This window comes from Leucoraja erinacea, chromosome 14, assembly GCF_028641065.1.
Source record: "Leucoraja erinacea ecotype New England chromosome 14, Leri_hhj_1, whole genome shotgun sequence".
Taxonomy (NCBI): Eukaryota; Metazoa; Chordata; class Chondrichthyes; order Rajiformes; family Rajidae; genus Leucoraja; species Leucoraja erinaceus.
In genome coordinates, this window is record NC_073390.1 from 31,074,785 (window position 1) to 31,093,914 (window position 19,130).

The window sequence follows — 19,130 nt, forward strand, 5'->3', positions numbered from 1 at the left end:
ATACTGGCAGTCCTTCATTGTTGCTTGGCTAATATCCAAGAAACATACTGCCTCAGTGGCTCTGTTGGAGAAACATAACCAGAAGGATTATAGAGGGTTCAGGAAGGCAGCTCACTAACACCTCCATCATAATCACCATCAAGGGCTACTTGGGATAAGTAATAAATGTTGTCCATGTCACTGATGCCTAGATATGAAAAAATGAAGACAAATGGTTACTTTTCAATACCTTGGAAGCATTCGGAGCATTCTCGTTCCATTGTGCGACACACCATTACAAAGCGGAAAGACTTGGAGACGGAACTAAAAATGCAGCAAGGGTTTAAGCGGAACAGATGGAGTAGGAGGTAGTGGAAGTAGATGGAGAGGAGCAGGGATATGAACAGCAGGCTGAGAAGGGGCAGGAGCTAGCAAGCATTAAGAACTTTTTCACTGAAGGTAAACTAGAATTCTTTCAAGGAATGGCAAAACAGAGAGGGAAACAATTTGAGCTGAGAGTATAGGTTCATATATTGGTGAAGCTTGAGTGTGGATGACAATAACAGAGAGACTATAAGTATGGCCAGAGACAAGACAGGTGCCAGCATGAAAATTCGAGTCAGTGAGAGCAATGTTGCAAAATAAAACCAAGTGCTTCTGTCACAGGTGAATGATTGTTTTACATTGTATAAATAACTTTAGATCAAAGTAAAAAAGCTTAAAATATTACCAAGAGTAAATATCAAACCTCAGAACTGGGAGACTTAGAGAAATAAACAAAAGGTAACCAAGGGAATTTAATAAAGGGGAAGAAATTCAATTACAGCAGTAAAGCAGCACGATAAACAGAGCACTGAAAAACTTCAATAATAACATTGAAAAGGATTGACAGTTCTGGAAGTAAACAACAATTATTTAAAGGTAAAAGCAGGAAGAACAAGCAGAAAAGGGGAAATTGTTATGAGGTCATAAGTGATTGGAGCAGAATTAGGCCATTCAGCCCATCAAATCTACTCCACCATTCAATCATGGCTGATGTATCTCTCCCTCCTAACCCAATTTAGTTTAGTTTAGGTACATCGCGGAAACAGGCCTCTCGGCGTACCGAGTCCGCGCCGACCAGCGATCCCCGCACACTAACACTGTCCTACACACATTAGGGACAATTTATAATATTTTACCAAAACCAATTAACCTACAAACCCGCACGTCTTTGGGGTGTGGGAGGAAACCGGAGCACCAGGAGAAAACCCACGCAGGTCACGGGGAGAACGTACAAACTCCACACAGGCAGCACCTGTGGTCAGGATCGACCAGATCTGCCTTAAAAATATCCATTGGCTTGCCTCCACAGCCTTCTGTAGCAAAGAATTCCGCAAATCCACCACCCTCTCCTCCCTCTTCACCACCACCACCCTCTTATTAAATACACATTTTGGAAACAGCAAGAAAGTATGCCTTGGAAATTTTGAGAACCAAGATATGAATATGAGTGAGAAACTTAAAGTAATTAATTTTAGAAAGGATGTTCTACTGGTGAGTAGTAGAGGACAGGAACCCAACCAGTTCCCTGGTCAAATCCTTCCATTCCAAGCTTTTAAAAGACTTGGGTGAACAGATAATTATTGGTGATCTTCCAAACCTCTCTTGCTCTGGAATTTACAATTTACAATTTTTTTACCAAAGCCAATTATCCTACAAACCTATATGTCTTTGGCGTGTGGGAGGAGCCAGAGAAGTCCCACGCAGTCACAGGGAGAACGTACATATTCCTGTAGTCAGGATCGAGCCTGTAGTCTGGATCTAACGTGGATCTCTGGAGCTAACGCTAAGCCACTGTGCCACCCCTATAAAGTTGTTCAAACTTTCCTGAGGTATCCAGTGAGGTATCCCCCCCCCACCGCCAGGGCACCTTTACAACTACCATCATCGCCTCGGAAATCTGTGAAGCCCACACTCTTTTTTGTTACGTCATGAAGTCTTTTGGCAAGTCATCTCTATGATAATCTCCATCACCCATTGCAGACCCTATACATGTATGTGCATCTTGCAGCAGATACATTTAGTCATAGGAATGTCATGGAAATAGGTAATTTGATCGACCAGATCCATATTGAAATGTGCCCTTTTATCCTCCAAGTCCCCACCAACAGAGCCTGGCTTTAAGCGGAAGAAGCTAATGTTCAATGTCAATAGGCAATCTCAAGGTTGGGACTTGTTCTGCGGCTGGTTAGAGGTGACCTAGTCATGAAATCTTGGAATGAGTAAACAGCATAAACAGCAATAGTTGATCAAGCATAATGATCTATCATGCAACTATTTTGGAGGGAATGTAGATTCACACATGTTATAATTTTGACTGACGCAATGAATTTTCTCCTTGGATGCTCACCATTTTCTGTAGGAAATTAATCTCTGAGGCAGAGACTCTTCTGGACCAACTTGGACATGGCAATTCTATCTCCATCAAATAGTGATAATGTTTCATCACTGACTTTCAATACTGTACCCATTCCCAGGTTTGGGGAATATATACATCACCTCATCCGCTAAAGTTACAACTCATATTTAACTTAATGAGAAGTTGCACATTCATTAGCCCAGGCTGACCTGGGTTCAGCAAATGGTAAGAAATAAACCTAGTTTGTAGCATTGGTCTTAGATATCTAGAATGTGTTAAACCCGCAACTGAAAAGTTTATCATTGAAGCTCACTACTGAATTCTAGATCTTCAGTTTGTCCTATTAATACTTTGATTTTTTATCAAACCCACATGTCAGAAATCACAAAGCTGCTATAAATTCCAAGGGCAGAGTTAGAGGTCAATCTCATATTGCCATTGAATCTATAATAGCATGGAATCTGTTGGTCACAATACTGAGCACCACATCCAGCAACCCTAGCAGTTACGCAAGGTTCCAATTTCCCATGTTCCATGCACCATTCTATCTCAGTATCAGTGGAAGCAATTGAAGTGAATTCATTCAAGAGGAATCTGAACACACTGATAGAGAAAGGAAGAGAGAGATGAAATGGGCTTGATAGAAAGGGCTGGTAGAGTCACACGAGGAGCATTATCACTAGTATGGATCAAATAGTGTGAATGGCTTGCTTCAGTGTTATATCTTTTTATAGATACGAGAAGCTTCCCAGTGTTCAAGGAACACTAATTGATGGCGCTACACAGTGAGGAATGTTGAGGAGTCACTGTGGTGGATGTTTTCGTTAAATGTTCTTTACAAATTTATTTGAATTAATATTTTGGTTTGTACTCTCGAAACACAATATTGATGAGCAATGATTAGATGGAAGGTAATGAGAAATTCTACTATGCGCAGAAATGTGATTTAGTTGAAATTCTGAAGAACATGAAATGGACTGATGAGATCAATCAAGGTGATGATGAGAAACCCCAATTTCAAAATACGCTAGATAAAATAATTTACAGATGAAGAGAGTGATGCAACAAATTCTCCCAAAAGGGTAGGTATCCAGTGGAGCAGTCACCATAGAAAGCCATTGGTTTAGGCAATTTTAATGGACGCTAGAAATGAGAAACTTTCTTGGAATTATGGAGGCAGGCCTGGCTACAAACAGATTGGTTTATTGAACCATGCACTGTTTCACTATCAAAGTGGCCTTCCTTTGTTACCAACAGTCTCAAATGTTTGATCCAATACTTTATGCTACACAAGCTTTGCCAATGGGTCCATTTTGCTTATCGTGTAATATAGATTGAGCCAATCTTTAATAACATTAGTTCAAACCTAATGCCCAGATTAACAAATCTTTGCCAATAGTGCCAGGTGCAGTTGGTAACACCTAATTTCTTCATAGTTTCAAGCACTGAGGAATGGAAATACCCATTGCAATGCAACTGCACTTGCTATGGAACCCAGAAATGCTGGTATACATCCCCGAAGCAGCCAACTTTATCATAAATCATACTGCTTCTATACATAAACAAACTATGGTTACCATCAATGTACTTTTCTATATATGACAAGCTCTAACATAAACATGCTTGCAGTGCTTAGCAACGGAGGCAGGTATTCACTTAACAATATAAACTCTTCGAACGTGCTTGAACCATTCATGGTTGGTTGGGGAGCAGTTCTGGTTTAACAAGTTAACTTGAAATCAGTGCAGAAAGTTGATTGGTGATTGCATTCCTCTAGCTTGCAACCCGCAACTAGTTGTTGTATCAACAGCGAGAACTTCAGAGAAGCAAGGGCTTGGCAAGAGGAATTCCTGGCTTCAGACACAAGCTTCCCAAAAAACAAGGAGTCTTTCATTCTCGGAATTCTCGCAGTGAATTAAGCCAATGTTGTAATCATGCCTTCCCTTGGGCACATGGGATTGACAGCTGTGGCAAGAGGTTGCTGTGTGCCATTGAAATCCACATTCACCACTCTTACAACAGCTGTGCTAGAGCACAGCAGCAAAACAAGAAGCTGGTTAGATCTGGGATTTTGCTTTATCCTAATGTTTGAAAGCCTTTCCATTCTCCGAACCCAAGTTAAATGTTGTTACAAATCTTTTACAAGGGAGAAAACTAGGTTGCCTCTGTCATTTACTGATAGAGGGTACCACAAAATGGTTTACATTCTGGGCAATGCTGAGTGCAGCTATAGCAAGCTTGGATACCCACAAATGGCACGTTATAATAAACCATTTGCAGTGACCCCTTGTTTAAAAATGTCAGGTGAAGACTGGTTGGGCTTATTTCTGGTTTGCCCCCATGGTTAACTAGCAGCTGATACTCGCCAGGCTGCTACATGTCATGTACATTATGCATGGCCATAAAGGATCTGGAAAACAAGACATTAATATTTTTTTTCCTGTGTAATTGATCAATGCCATAAACTAGAAATGATCACATGATTTGCAGAATTTTCTTTAAGAACCCCCACAGCTTTCACATTCTTCTTAAATTGGATGTTTAATTGTAACAGAAGCTGCCAACAGTATTTTTTTTAAGTGGTCAAAGCAGAGACAACTGCACAGATGTTTTCACTGGACGGAGGGAAAACACTAATTCAGGATGACAATAACTGGGGGGAAAACCCAGAGTTGAGGAGAATTTATTCATGATCTAAAATGTAGTGGCGGAAAAGGGTGGTGGAAAAAGATTCAGTGCAACATTTCAAAAGAGAGTTATAGTCATAGAATCACACAGTGTGGAAACAGGCCCTTCAGCCCAACTTGCCCACACCAGCCAGCATGTCCTAGCTACACTGGTCCCACCTGCACAATGTTGGTCCATATATCCCTCTAAACCTGTCCTATCCATGTACCTGTCTAACTGTTCCTTGAATGTTGCGATAATCCCTGCCTCAACTACCTCCTCCTGGTAGCTTATTACATGTACCCTGTGTGAAAAAGTTACCCCTTAGGTTCCTATTAAATCTTTTACCTTAAACCTATGTCCTCTGGTCCTTGATTCACCTACTTTGGGCGAGAGGCTCTTTGCATATGCTTGATCTATTCCTCTTATGATTTTATACGAGTTGGATGAATATTTTGTGTAAGAAGGAACAGCAGATCCTGGTTTACATCGAAGATTGACATAAAATGCTTGAGTAACCCAGTGGGTCAGGCAGCATTTCTGGAGAAAAGGAATAGGTGATGTTTCAGTCAAGACCCTTCATCAAACTGAGAGTCAGGGAAGGGAAAACTAGAGGTATGAGAAGGTGTCTATCTTTGGATGAATGCTTTGGTTAACTTCAAACTCATAACCAACCAACATGCAGTTAGCTAAAGTCAACCAACAGTTAATTGCAAGTTTGTTAATTAAGAAGGGCAGCCCTATGTTGCAAACATTATATACAGAATAACTCCAACACATCCCATTAAATTCACATTATAACCAGTTTTTATTAATTAAAAAATTGAATTATAATCACTTTACAAAACTATACAAAGATTTTACATGAACTCTTATTAAATTTGGTTTGACTACAACTATGGTTGGGCTCACATTTTATTTGAATGAAGTTAAACACAATACTAAATCAAGCCATCAAACACAAATTCTGACATGATAAGAAGCAACTCAGAATATTAGATATACCACACCCAGTAGAAATAGTAGAGATAAAGACATGGAAATTAATTTAAAATTATGATTAAAAGAAAAATCCCTCAATGGGGAGTTGATATTAAAATATTGTCCGCAATATGTGGGAGGGGTGGGTGATGAGATGTGCATGATTATCTCTTAGTCTATCTGTTGAATTGATAGATGTATATATTTTTAGTCAGCTTTTCCATTTTGTTAAGCAGAAAGTTAAATCCTTTTGGGAAGGTGACAGTATAGGTAGTTATTTTGGTCAACCTGGACTCAAGTCATCAAAGAATGACTCCTGTCTAAGTGAGCATCTGAATGGGGCCTTGATGGAGATCTGACATAATCAGTCATCGATGATACCTGGGCACTTGGAATGATTTTATTAAGGGCAAAGAAATAGTAAGAAATAAATCCAGACATGATGTTTAGACAACGCCAAATTTGGACTTTAAAAGTTTGCATGTTTCATGAGGAAATAAAAATGCTGTAAAACAGAGTTTGATAGTAGTGGCTGTTAAATACAACCCTGTGGCAAGGCTTGGTATACTTTGGCATCTCTCGAGCATGAACACAGGCTGTCTTTGGGTGATTTGAGGAAGGAGAATTGCCAGCACCTGAACCTGATCCAGTTATCCTGAAATTAGTGACGGGCTGCAGGAATCAGATGAAGCTTCTTCTATGACCTAGTTTAATTACACTGCCACTTCCACCTCAGTTTAAAGGAGCAACATTATCACACACCGAGGATCAAACTTGAGATCCTCTTGTGTGCTCATTTTTAGCATTACAGCCTTTTGGGATCTCCTTCTTTGCCAGGCTATCCCACAAAAAAAGGAGCAGAAACATTTGCAATATTTGGCTGCTGAATTGGTTTCAATATAGCGTTCATTATTTAGGGTTGGGTAGCCATTCCTCTCTGACCTATGAGATTCTAGGCCATCAGCTGAGGGTGCAGAAAGCCTATTTCTCACCATGGTTGCAATGGAACACATAACTCTTGGATTAATCCTGTGTCAGTTCAGATACCATCCTGCTCTGGATCATAGCTCTCAACCATGAAACCAAAAGTGTAAGGTACCAAACAGAGGGCATGTGCAATGTTCATGAATGTGTTTTATGTACTTCCATGGGAATGTTGTTCTTTGAATCTCAGGAGTACAGCTATGGATAGTTAAGTGAGCAAACAGGGCAAATGAATACAGCTGTCATCTGGAAAATGCCACGTCAATAATGTCAACAGTCTCTGTCTCGACAGAGGCTGAGGTCAGTGGTTACTGAGAAGGTTTCAGATAGATGTCCCAGTGTGAACGATTCAAAAGATCAGTCTATTCACAGTATTGAAGTTAGATGTGAGAAGGAGCAGGAATGTCTGCTGGAGCTGTGGGGTCGGAAAACCCATTTGGTAGCTGTAGGCCACAGTCCAATCAAATGGAGGGTGTCAGCAAGACCTTTTGACCTATGCCAGCATCCAGTTTAAGGAACCCTCCTAGATGTGCGGGTGCTGAGGATTATCTCTTTAGATCTGTAGTTCAAATATAAAGGTTTACGGAGCCGTTATTTTCAAGAAGATTGTCATAAAATGGTAGCTACTCATTCATCCATTTAAACACTTTGCCTGGAGTATTCAATGTTATCCTTTGGCTCCCCTTAGGACATATGTGGGCTCGATTTGCTGCCCAGTTACTTTCCTGACCTGAGCATTTGTGAAATATAGGCTTGTCTTTTCCTCATCTCCCGATCCAACTGCTCCTGTAGGATAAACACCTAAACAAACAGAATAGGTGACCTGGTGAGTTAGTTTCATATAACATTCAACAATACCTTTTGAGTTGGCTCTGTTTAAAGGAATCCATTTTCATTCTCAGTAATCAGTACAATCAGTAACATGCAAAATCAGAATCAACCTGAATAAGAGTCCCAACTTGAAACGTTGCCTGCCCATTCCCTCCGCAGGTGCTGCCTGACCCACTGAGTTCTCCAGCACTTTGTGTTTTGCTCATTATTCTAGCATCTGCAATTCCTTGAGTCAGCAAAATCGGAACACTGTTTGATAAATTAAGACTCTTTATATCTGGCAGCTGGATCAATTTGCAACCCTTCAATACTTCTAAACCAAGTTCTAAATCAATATGACTGGTCTAAATCAAAACTGAATCTGCTAAATCTTTTACCATTAAACATAATTTATTTCCGTTAAACTTCATTTATTTCCATCGAGCCAGCGGCTCCTTCATGGACATCTAGAATTCTTGTTACAATATTACCTCTTGATCTGGCTTGTTTCTTAAATGCTTGCTGTCAGCTTCTACTGCAACCAAATAGCCATTCACACAGGTTTCTACGCAAGACGTGCTTCACAGTTTAGCCTGATCGTGAGCTCAGCTTGAATCTATTCCATGGTTAGGCAGCATAGTAATAGAGGAATGGATAGCAATCCAGAATCATAATGTGGTAATGTTAGATAATTCCCAAACCTCCTTCCTAGCCTGAGTTGCCATTGTCGACTGTGTTTGGCCGACTGTGGCAGATACACAGTCATATAACTCATGGGGAGGCTAAATACTTCCTTCTTGGCAGTAGATTTCCGTGTAAAGACTGCCAGTTCCTGGAATAGTAAAATTAAATATTTAGCTGTGCTGGTATAATGAACGAGCAGGAAATAAGGCAGCAGGCATATTTTCAGAAACATAGATCCATTGAAATGTTAGGACTTGAAGAAGCCATTGTCTTGTCTACACTGTGTTTCAGGGTCTGATGTTCATTCCCAAAGTTTCTTATCCCCAGACTAATTCTATTGTCCCAGAATCACCATTCTCCTTTTATGTATCATGAATTATCCCATACATTTCAGAATGCTGGGACTACCTACCATATCACCAAACAGGCCACATTCCAATAACCCTCTAATCTCTGCAAATTTCTTATCTAAAATCTCAGCCTACATTCAATTACCTGTCAAAGGAAAACACCTGTCCATGTTTCCTCGCTTACTCTTATCACAATTTTAAACATGTCAAATTCCCCAGTTTCTCACTGGTCAGATTTTGGAGATAACATGCTGTGGTTTGCTGTCAGTAAATTGTCCTTGGTTGATGGGGCAAAGCAGGCGTACAAGACACACACCTGTTCTTCGAGTTCTTTGACACGCTGTCTGTGAGCTCGTTCCTTGGCCTCCAGTACCCTCTCAGCCTGTTGGTTAGCAGTCCGCAGGCGCCCAGTTTCCTTCTCTAGCTCCTGATGGTGGCGGGTAGTCAGCTCAATCAGTCTCTGACTGTGGCTCCGCTCCATTTCAGCTGTCAGCTCCTGTCAGAAAAAAGTTCGACTGGGTGACGTTGGCAGAAAGCACGCAAGGCTGTTAGCCTGTTAGCCTAAATGCGGATTAAATGCAATTGCACCAACTTCATGCAGGAATAACGGGCATTGCTTACACTCCCTAAAGCATGTGTGTCGTCTCCCCCCCCCTCCCCACCACCGTGTCCTGACTGACACCGTGGGCTGCTCCTGAGAAAAAAAAGGGTTTTCCCAGGGATTCCCAGGCACTGGGACAGCCCAACAGCTGGAGCACCGGGTTGTTTTGTTTTTAGTCTCCCTTCTTCATGAACTTTATAACTAATTTGCCTCAATATTATTGAAGCCTCAAAGGATCCTGTCACCACCCTCCCTCACACTAACTCCTCTGATGAGGTTAAGGGCTCATTTACAATGGCCACTAGTAGACAGCACGGTGGCGAAGTGGTAGAGTGGTTGTTTCACAGTGCCACGATCCTGACTACGGGTGCGATCCTGACTACAGGTGCTTGTCTGTACAACGTTTGTATGTTCTGCCTACGACATGTGTGGGTTTTCTCCAGTATCTCCGGTTTCTGCCCACACTGCAAAGATGTACAGGTTAGTAGGTTAATTGGCTTGGTTTAATTGTAAATGGTCCCTGGTGTGTGTAGTATAGTGTTAGTGTGTGGTGATCGCTGGTCGGCATGGAATCGGTGGGCCAAAGTGCCTGTTTCCATGCTGTATCTCTAAACTAACCAAAAGTAGGATTGTTTCACCAGCATAGGGGAAGACAGAGTAATACAGTAAAAAATACAGTAACAAGATAGAAAATCTTTCATTTATATTGTTACTATTCCAAACAAAGCTCTTTAGGATTCAATAGATACTTTTGATGGGGCATTGCCTGAAAGAAGAATCACATGTCAAGTGATAAAGAATGAACCTAATCTCGTTTCATGCACGATGTAAATTTGAAGCCAACAATCCTCTTGCTAAGGGAAGCATTTCACAATTCAATTCAATTCAACTTTAATGTCATCGCACAAATACAAGTATCAGTACAACGAAATGCAGTTTTGCGTCAGACCGTAGTAGTTGTACATAAAGAGAAAAGACAAGAAAAAAGTAGAAAGAGAGAAGATACAGAATAATCAGGAAATACAGAATGATTAAACAAAGGGGGACGGAGGGACCAGAGAAGTCTATCGTCGGGACTCCGAGTTCAGCAGTGTGATTGTGTTGTTATAGAAGCTTTTCCTCATCCTGCTGGTACGTGACCTGAGGCTCCTGTACCGCCTCCCTGATGGGAGGAGGGCAAACAGTCCATGGTTGGGGTGTGAGGGGTCTTTGATGATCTTCCCAGCCCGTCTCAGACACCGTTTTCGGTGGAGGGCATCCATGGCAGGGAGCGGGGCACCGATGATGTGCTGCGCGGTTTTCACCACCCGTTGTAGTGCTTTCCTGTCCGCAGCAGTGCAGCTGCTGTACCATACCGTGAAGCAGGTGGTCAGGATACTCTCTATGGTACAGCGGTAGAAGTTGGTCAGGATCTGGGGGGACAGTTGGGCTTTCTTGAGCCTCCTAAGGAAGTAAAGGCGCTGCTGTGCCTTTATGATCAGCTTGGAGGTGTTGAGGGACCAGGACAAGTCCTCCGAGATATGCACTCCGAGGAATTTATAGCTGGAGACGCGCTCCACCTCAGTCCCGTTGATATGGATGGCGGTATGACTGCCTCCTCTGGTCTGCCTGAAGTCGACAATAATCTCCTTCGTCTTTTTGGAGTTGAGGATGAGGTTATTGTCGGCACACCAGGTGGTCAGGTGCTGGATCTCATCCCTGTAGGCTGACTCATCGTTGTCGCTGATCAGTCCTACTACCGTGGTATCGTCAGCAAACTTAATAATGGCGTTGGATCCGTGCTTTGGGATGCAGTCGTGGCTGAAGAGGGAGTAGAGGAGAGGGCTGAGCACACAGCCCTGTGGCACTCCGGTGTTCAGTGTTATAGTGGAGGAGGTGAGGTTATTGACCCTAACAGACTGTGGTCTGTTAGTGAGGAAGTCCAATGTCCAGTTGCAGAGGGAGGTGGAGATGCCAAGTCCACTGAGTTTGGTGATCAAGCTGGCTGGGATGACGGTGTTAAAGGCAGAGCTGAAATCTATGAACAGCAGCCTGATGTAGGAGTTGTTGTGGTCCAGGTGGGACAGGGCAGAGTGTAGGGCCGCCGATATGGCGTCCTCTGTAGACCTGTTGGTCCGGTAGGCAAACTGATGGGGGTCCAGTGTGGGGGGGAGGCAGGCTTTGAGGTGAGCCAAGATCAGCCGCTCAAAGCACTTTGCAATGACAGGGGTGGACAAGTGTCTCATTCTTCGATGAGAAGTTGAGTATTACAAATCTGAAGCAAGAGCAAGATTACAGATGTTACAGCTGTGAAACATCTCTCTGTGGAACTGTGGAAGTTCAAAGACAGATGAGATGAAATTAGATTTCACGTTTTTGATGAAAAATTGTGTTCCCCACAAATATATAGTGGAACTAGCCAAGATCCAGTGTAAAACAGACTTAGGAAGATTTACACCTACAAAATCGGGGCTAAAACAGGGTACACACAATTTCCAACTCATCACAGTTGCCAGAGAACGGCAACAATATGTAAAGGGATGGAGCAGCCAGACTGCAGCAACACATACAGTGGCTACCGTGAAGAAAACAGCTCCATATTCAATTGAAGCAAGCTGCAGGACCTGCTTAATGAGCTACATTCCAGGAGAGTGGGCCTGTTGTTGTGTAAGAAGTCTTACGGATTTGGGTGGGGCGCAAAGTCTCCAGAGGTTTACGTTCAGGTTTCCTAAGTGGGACAGGGGCATTACCATGCAAAGACGTAATCATCACTCTTTTGAATTAACACAATGATTGAGCCTACACAACCTTCCCATGATAGAGGATTCTAAAGAGTTACCATTCTCCGAGCGAGAACATACCTCAACTACATCTTAAATGGTAACTTAGATTTCCAGCACCTGCAATTTTTGTTCTGATTTTCATCACTTTGACAATTTCTCTCCCACCCCCCACCCCCGCTTCTGCTGTGCTCCAAGCTCTGTCTCTCCTTTCAATCCTGCCTGTGGCACAAGCTGCTGTCTACAATTGTTCCCACATGAGCAGATAAAGATTAGTCTCCCCACGTCCTGCTGGGAACAGCCAGACTGACACAGGCAATAAAATTGCATCTTTATGGGAGTATTGTCGTTTTCCACAGCTCCTCTGCCATTTGTCTGTCTCTCCTAGAATCTGTGCTCAGTTGCAATGTTGGAGAGAGCATCGGAGATGCAGATATTAGTAGAATAATGGAAATAACCCCTCTTCTTCTCTGAACGTAACATGAGAGCTTTGACTTGCATCCAAGATAAGAGACAAAGTCTGTTTAAGATTTCAGCTAAAGGGGGAACATCTAACAGTCAGCACTCCTCCATTATCACAGGTTATAGTATCAGGCTCTGCTGCAGCATAACATGAACCCAGTCTTTTGACTCAAGAGTTATCAGCAAAGCTACAGTTGTCACATAACTAATTGCCATGGAGAATCAAAATTGCGCTAGACCAGAAAATGGGAGCAAAACCAAATTTAATGCCAGTCCAAAGAACTGCACCGCAGTACACTAACTGTTTAAACGCCCAAGTGCAACTGTTGAACTTTAATCTTCCTGTTCCTACATGTTGTACTCCATGGCTTCACTAAGGAATAAGCACAGCTGAGATCTTCTGCACTTCTCGCAGCTCCTGAGGATGCTAAAATAGACGGGAGTAAAGGGCCTGTCCCACGAGCATGCCACAAGCGCGACCAAACTGGAAGCGGGGGCCGCGCGGAGGTCGAGTGATCCCCGTGCAGGGCCGGTTCCACCAGCATGCGACTGCATGTGGCGATCGCGACCAAACCAGAAGCGGGGGCTGCGCGGAGGTCGAGTGAGTGACGTGAAGTTCGAGCGAAGTCTGCGGGAAGTTCGCGCGTGACGTATGGCGTCGAGACGCTGTGTATGCCCGTCGAGGCGGTGCGTACGGCCTCAATGCGGCTGCGGGCCGGCAGGCCATTGCCGCGCGGAATTTTTGAACTGTCAGTTTTCCGGAGCCCCGCGCGATGTCGGGACCAACTCCATACGGCTCCAGCGATCAAAGTGGGACCGGTCCCGCGAGGCCATACGGCTCAAGCGACCACGTTAGGTCGCACTTGTCGCATGCTGTCGCATGCTCGTGGGACAGGCCCTTAACACTGTCAATTAGACATGAAGGGTGAATGAGGGGGAAGAGGATGTCTTTTCATCAGTGTGGCCACATCCATATCCTCACTCACTGATGTGACTATCATACACTTTCCCGCAACTAAACAGTCATTGAGCCAATGAATCACAAAGCTGGTAACAAGGCATCATATTCAATGTGCATTCATAGTCTTGAGTGCCTTCAGGCACATGTGTGGCCAATTCCTTTGGTGGTCCTTGCTGCTGGTCACTGTCACCATTGACAAATGTTTTCAACTTCAGAGCATTCCTGTCCAAGACACTAATCTTTCTGCAGCTTACAGATTACAGCTAGGACGCTTGCCAAAACCTCACACATTCTTCACTACTGCTCAACAAATTTCTTGGTGGTTGACGGCACTTGAGGTGCAACATCTGCGTCCACTGAGCAGAGCATGAATAATCCGACACTGGTCATGGTTTTATCTGTTCCTACTCAATTGTGTGCATCTGTAACCAGGTGAAAACCTGTTGGACCCATCAAAGTGAATTTTGATGGTCGGGTGTCTGCAGCCCAATTGTTTGCCTCGCCTTTTTTTTAACAAGTTTGTGTTCCCAAAATGAATTTTGGTTGTCGGGTGGCTGCAGCCCAATTGTTTGCCTTGGCTTGGCTTTTAAAATCGTTGCAACAGTTGGATGCCTGCCCAAGCATCCATACGGCCCACAATGTCTATACTAGCCCTCTAGAAACTAGTACCTTCGGCCCGCAACACCCATACTAGCGTAACAGACTGGCGTACAGTATTGGAATTGGTGGAGAGGTGGAATATTGCGTTGGTGACCAGCCCTCCCGTGTGATGCTGGGACCAACGGGTCCCACTTAGTCTAGCAAATTACTATTTTCATTTTTTTTAAAGGACACTTTTACTTGATTTCACTTCCTGACGAGAATTTAACGGAAGCAACATGCTTATTTGGCAGACACAAAAAGCTGGAGTAACTCAGTGGGACAGGCAGCATCTCTGGAGAGAAGTAATGGGTGATGTTTCGGGTCGAGACCCGAAAGAACGGTCTTGACCCGAAAAGTGAGTCTGAAGAAGGGTCTCAACCTGAAACGTCGCCCATTACTTCTCTCCAGAAATGCTGCCTGTCCTGCTGAGTTACTCCAGTGTTTTGTGTCTATCTTTGGTTTAAACCAGCATCTGCAGTTCCTTCCTACACATGTTTATTTGGCATCTGTAAACCATTTAGTGCAATAGACAATAGACAATAGGTGCAGGAGTATTCCATTCGGCCCTTCGAGCCAGCACCGCCATTCAATGTGATCATGGCTGATCTTCCCCAATCAGTACCCCATTCCTGCCTTCTCCCCATATCCCCTGACTCTGCTATTTTTAAGAGCCCTATCTAGCTCTCTCTTGATAGCATCCAGAGAACCTGCCTCATCCTTCTAAACTCCAGAGTGTACAAGCCCAGCTGCTCCATTCTCTCAGCATATGACAGTCCCGCCATCCCGGGAATTAACCTTGTAAACCTACGCTGCACTCCTTCAATAGCAAGAATGTCCTTCCTCAAATTAGGGGACCAAAACTGCACACAATACTCCAGGTGTGGTCTCACTTGGGCTCTGTGCAACTGCAGAAGGACCTCTTTGCTCCTATATTCGATTACTCTTGTTATAAACGCCAACATGCCATTCGCTTTTTTCACTGCCTGCTGTATCTGCATTCTTACTTTCATAGACTGATGTACAAGGACCTCCAGATCCCGTTGTACTTCCCCTTTTGCCAACTTGACGCAATTTAGATAGTAATCTGCCTTCCTGTTTTTGCTACCAAAGTGGATAACCTCACATTTATCCGCATTAAACTTCATCTGCCATGCATCTGCCCACTCTCCCAACATGTCCAAGCCACCCTGCATTCTCATAGCATCCTCCTCACAGTTCACACTGCCACCCAGCTTTGTGTCATCTGCAAATTAGCTAATGTTACTTTGAATCCCTTCATCCAAATCATTGATGTATATTGTAAATAGCTGTGGCCCCAGCACCGAGCCTTGTGGTACCCCACTAGTCACTGCCTGCCATTCTGAAAAGGACCCGTTAATCCCTGCTCTTTGTTTCCTGTCTGCCAACCAATTTTCTATCCATGTCAGCACCCTACCCCCAATACCATGTGCCCTAATTTTGCCCACTAATCTCCTATGTGGGACGTTATCAAATGCTTTCGGAAAGTCTAGGTACACTACATCTACTGGCTCTCCCTTGTCCATTTTCCTAGTTACATCTACAAAAAATTCCAGAAGATTAGTCAAGCATGATTTCCCCTTCGTAAATCCATGTTGACTTGGACCGATCCTGTTACTGCTATCCAAATGTTCGGCTATCTCATCTTTTATAATTGACTCCAGCATCTTCCCCACCACCAATGTCAGGCTAACTGGTCTATAATTCCATGTTTTCTCTCTCCCGCCTTTCTTAAAAAGTGGGATAACATTAGCTACCCTCCAATCCACAGGAACTGATCCTGAGTCTATAGAACATTGGAAAATTATCACCAATACATCCACGATTTCTGGAGCCACTTACTTAAGTACCCTGGGATGCAGACCATCAGGCCCCGGGGATTTATCAGCCTTCAGTCCCATCAGTCTATCCAACACCATTTCCTGCCTAATGTGGATTTCCTTCAGTTCCTGTTAGAACTCGGTTAAACTCTTGAACATAAACTTGGAATCTCGTACACAACCATGAGTCTGATTTTTTCTTTCACTCTGGGTCACTGGTGGGTGGACTCGCACCGTGAGACAGGGGCTTTAGTAAGTTAGTTGGGCATTCCCAAACTCCACACAGATAGCACAGGATGTCCAGATTGAACCTGGGTCACTGGAGCTGCGAGGCAGTAGCTCTATTAGCTGCTTCACTGTGCAAACCAATACTCTAATGTCTCGAAGTTCTCAGAAACGTCCAGTTAAGATAAATAGAGCAGAAGGCTAATGTTCGAGGACTGAAATGAACAAGAGAGTGAGGGAAGTTCAGAGGGAAGAAATCCCAGTGAGAGAGGAAGCGAGTTATGTCCAGTGACTGAGAGAATGATGAACATCCAGTGGATGTGACTCGTCCTGACCTGCAGTTGCTGAATCTGCCTTTGTGTTTCTGCGAGATCCATTTCTGCGCCATTGAGCGACTGATCCAACTGCCCTTTCTCAGCGGAGAGCCGCAAGGCATCTTCTTCAGACTTCAACCTGCCCCGCTCAATCTGAAACGAGAAACAGTTATCACAATGACGAGAGATAGAGTGGGGCCATTCACATTGATCCCTTCACATGTAACACTCAGGCCCAGTCAAGGCAAGGAGAATCCTGTGAGGAGCCCTGGTCCTTGAACTAGAGGCTGTCTGCAAATTGGGTCCAGCACAGGAAAACACAGTTCTGAGGACTGCATTCCTTCTCATGCGTGAAGCCATAGTTCTGCCTCCTGAGCCACATGCAGGCACACATGCATACACACAAACACACAGTCACACATGGACAGAGACGTGCACAGCCTTATGCACGCACTCACAGACACACTCGCACAAAACCAAACATACAAAGTCACACACGGTGCCATACACATACAGATGCTTAGACACACACACTCTCTCTCACAAATACACTGATGCACACACAGAGCCGCAAGCACAATATACATGTATACACTCACACGCAAAACTCGTCTTACACAAACAGACAAGCAGATGCACTCAGACTCACGTACAAGACAAGTACCACACAGTACCTTTCCTTGTGCCAAATGAAGTAGGGTGGGTCAACAAAAGTATGTCTCTCATTCCTTCAGTGAGTTGGGAGAGTGCCAATTCTGGTAGGCAGTAATTTGAGAGGTTGTTGATCTATCTGTACATTCTTCCCTTGCAGTGTAACAAAAAGGGGAAGAATCTGCAGGCTGATCAGCATCTGTCAGGTTTTGCTGTGATCCACCCTTCCATGGCCGTCTCCATCTTTATAGCAGTTGATGAAAGACGAGAGGGATTTCTGCAACGCTACTACCCATGTGGTGGTGAGATGTGGTCAGTGACAGTGATACCCACTGATGTCAGCTACCTGCTGGAGGCTGGTGGTAGAACGTACGGTGGTAGCTACAATATCAGTTACTTGGAGCGGAAATCCCTGGGATGAGAGCTCCAGGCCACAGTGACCCATTCTCTCCCCCCCCCCCCCCCCCCCCTCCCCTTCCTCCCCCCCTCCCCCTCCAATAATTCGAGATGTACTTTCACAACAGAAGAAAGGAATGAACATTGAAGTACGGAACTGTTGCATTTTCTCCGTTGATGAGGTGCTCCCTTGCACCCTTCCGGACTTGATGTCAAAGTCCTTAATTTTAGTTTTCTATTTCCTCAGATGCAGCTGACCAGCTGAGTGCTTCTAGTGATTCCTGCATGTATTTGTGCATTACGAACGGAGGTTAAGTGTTTCGAAAGGTGGGATCTTCCATGAGACTTCTTGGGAAACTGCTCATCTTAAAACATGCAAAGACCGGAAACACAAGAGCTCAATTGACAGAACTGGAACTAGAACTAGAAAGGAGAAGAGGAAGGATTTCTTTAGTCAGAGAATGGTGAATCTGTGGAATTCATTACCACACAAGGCTGTGGACTCCATCAATTGATATTTTTAAGGTGGAAATTGGCAGATTCTTGATTAGTACAGGTATCAGGGGTTATGGAGTAAAGGCAGGAGAATGGGGTTGAGAGGGAAAAATAGATCAGCCACGATTGAATGGGGGAGTAAACCTGATGGGCTGAATGGCCTAATTCTGCTCCTATAACTTATGAACTGGCACTTGTCATGTTGAATCAGCATCATTAAATGCTAACCATTTAGTTGATTTTTGCAAAGTGAGATGTCCCTGTGTGCTAAGATTACATTAAATAAGTAATTATATTTTGAGAGTGGTTATGCAGTAATCATGAATTTGCATGTATGGACGATTGCAGTGATCACAAACAACAGCAGTTGTTCAAAGTTCATGTTGCCCTGGATTCCAGACATTGTGTGTGTGTTCACTGTAGACAACCTGGGACAAGCACAGGCCTGATCCATGAACTCAATTCATTAGAGTCACAGCTTAGAAAACCAGTGAGTTTTTTTCTGTGAAACATAGCCTTGTTAAATTTGCGTTGAGTGATTCACTGACTGTTGCAAATTTATATTACAGCCTTGCCTTGTAAATGTTGCTGACGACTTTGCTTTCCACTAGGTCTACCATTCCATTCCAGTCACCTGTATTTGGCTGGGAAGGAACTGCAGTCACTGTTTTATACCGAACATAGACACAACGTGCTGGTGTAACTCAGCAGGTCAGGTAGCACCTCTGGAGAAAAAGGATGGGTGACATTTCGGACTGAACAAGGGTCTCGACCCAAAACCTCACCTATCTTTTTTTTCCAGAGATGCTGCCTTACCCACTGAGTTTCTCCAGCAATTTGTATCTATTGCCAGTATTTAGATCTTCAGATGAAGCTGACTGTGAACATTATGGCTGTATAGATTCTTGCCGGCATGATGAATTCACCCCC

General features: G+C 43.8%; 1 protein-coding gene across 1 annotated transcript in view; it reads right to left on the minus strand.

Moving 5' to 3' along the window:
- Positions 1 to 275: 275 nt before the first annotated feature.
- The window catches only part of LOC129703508 (rootletin-like), a 229,040-nt gene continuing 210,185 nt past the window's right edge, over positions 276 to 19,130 (minus strand). Inside the window, exons 34-36 of the mRNA XM_055646034.1 lie at positions 16,680 to 16,811; positions 9,173 to 9,352; positions 276 to 7,813 (exon numbers count right to left, since the gene is read on the minus strand). Of these exons, the coding sequence (XP_055502009.1) occupies positions 7,730 to 7,813; positions 9,173 to 9,352; positions 16,680 to 16,811 (396 nt within the window). The 3' untranslated portion in view covers positions 276 to 7,729. The remainder of the gene's footprint in view (positions 7,814 to 9,172; positions 9,353 to 16,679; positions 16,812 to 19,130) is intronic.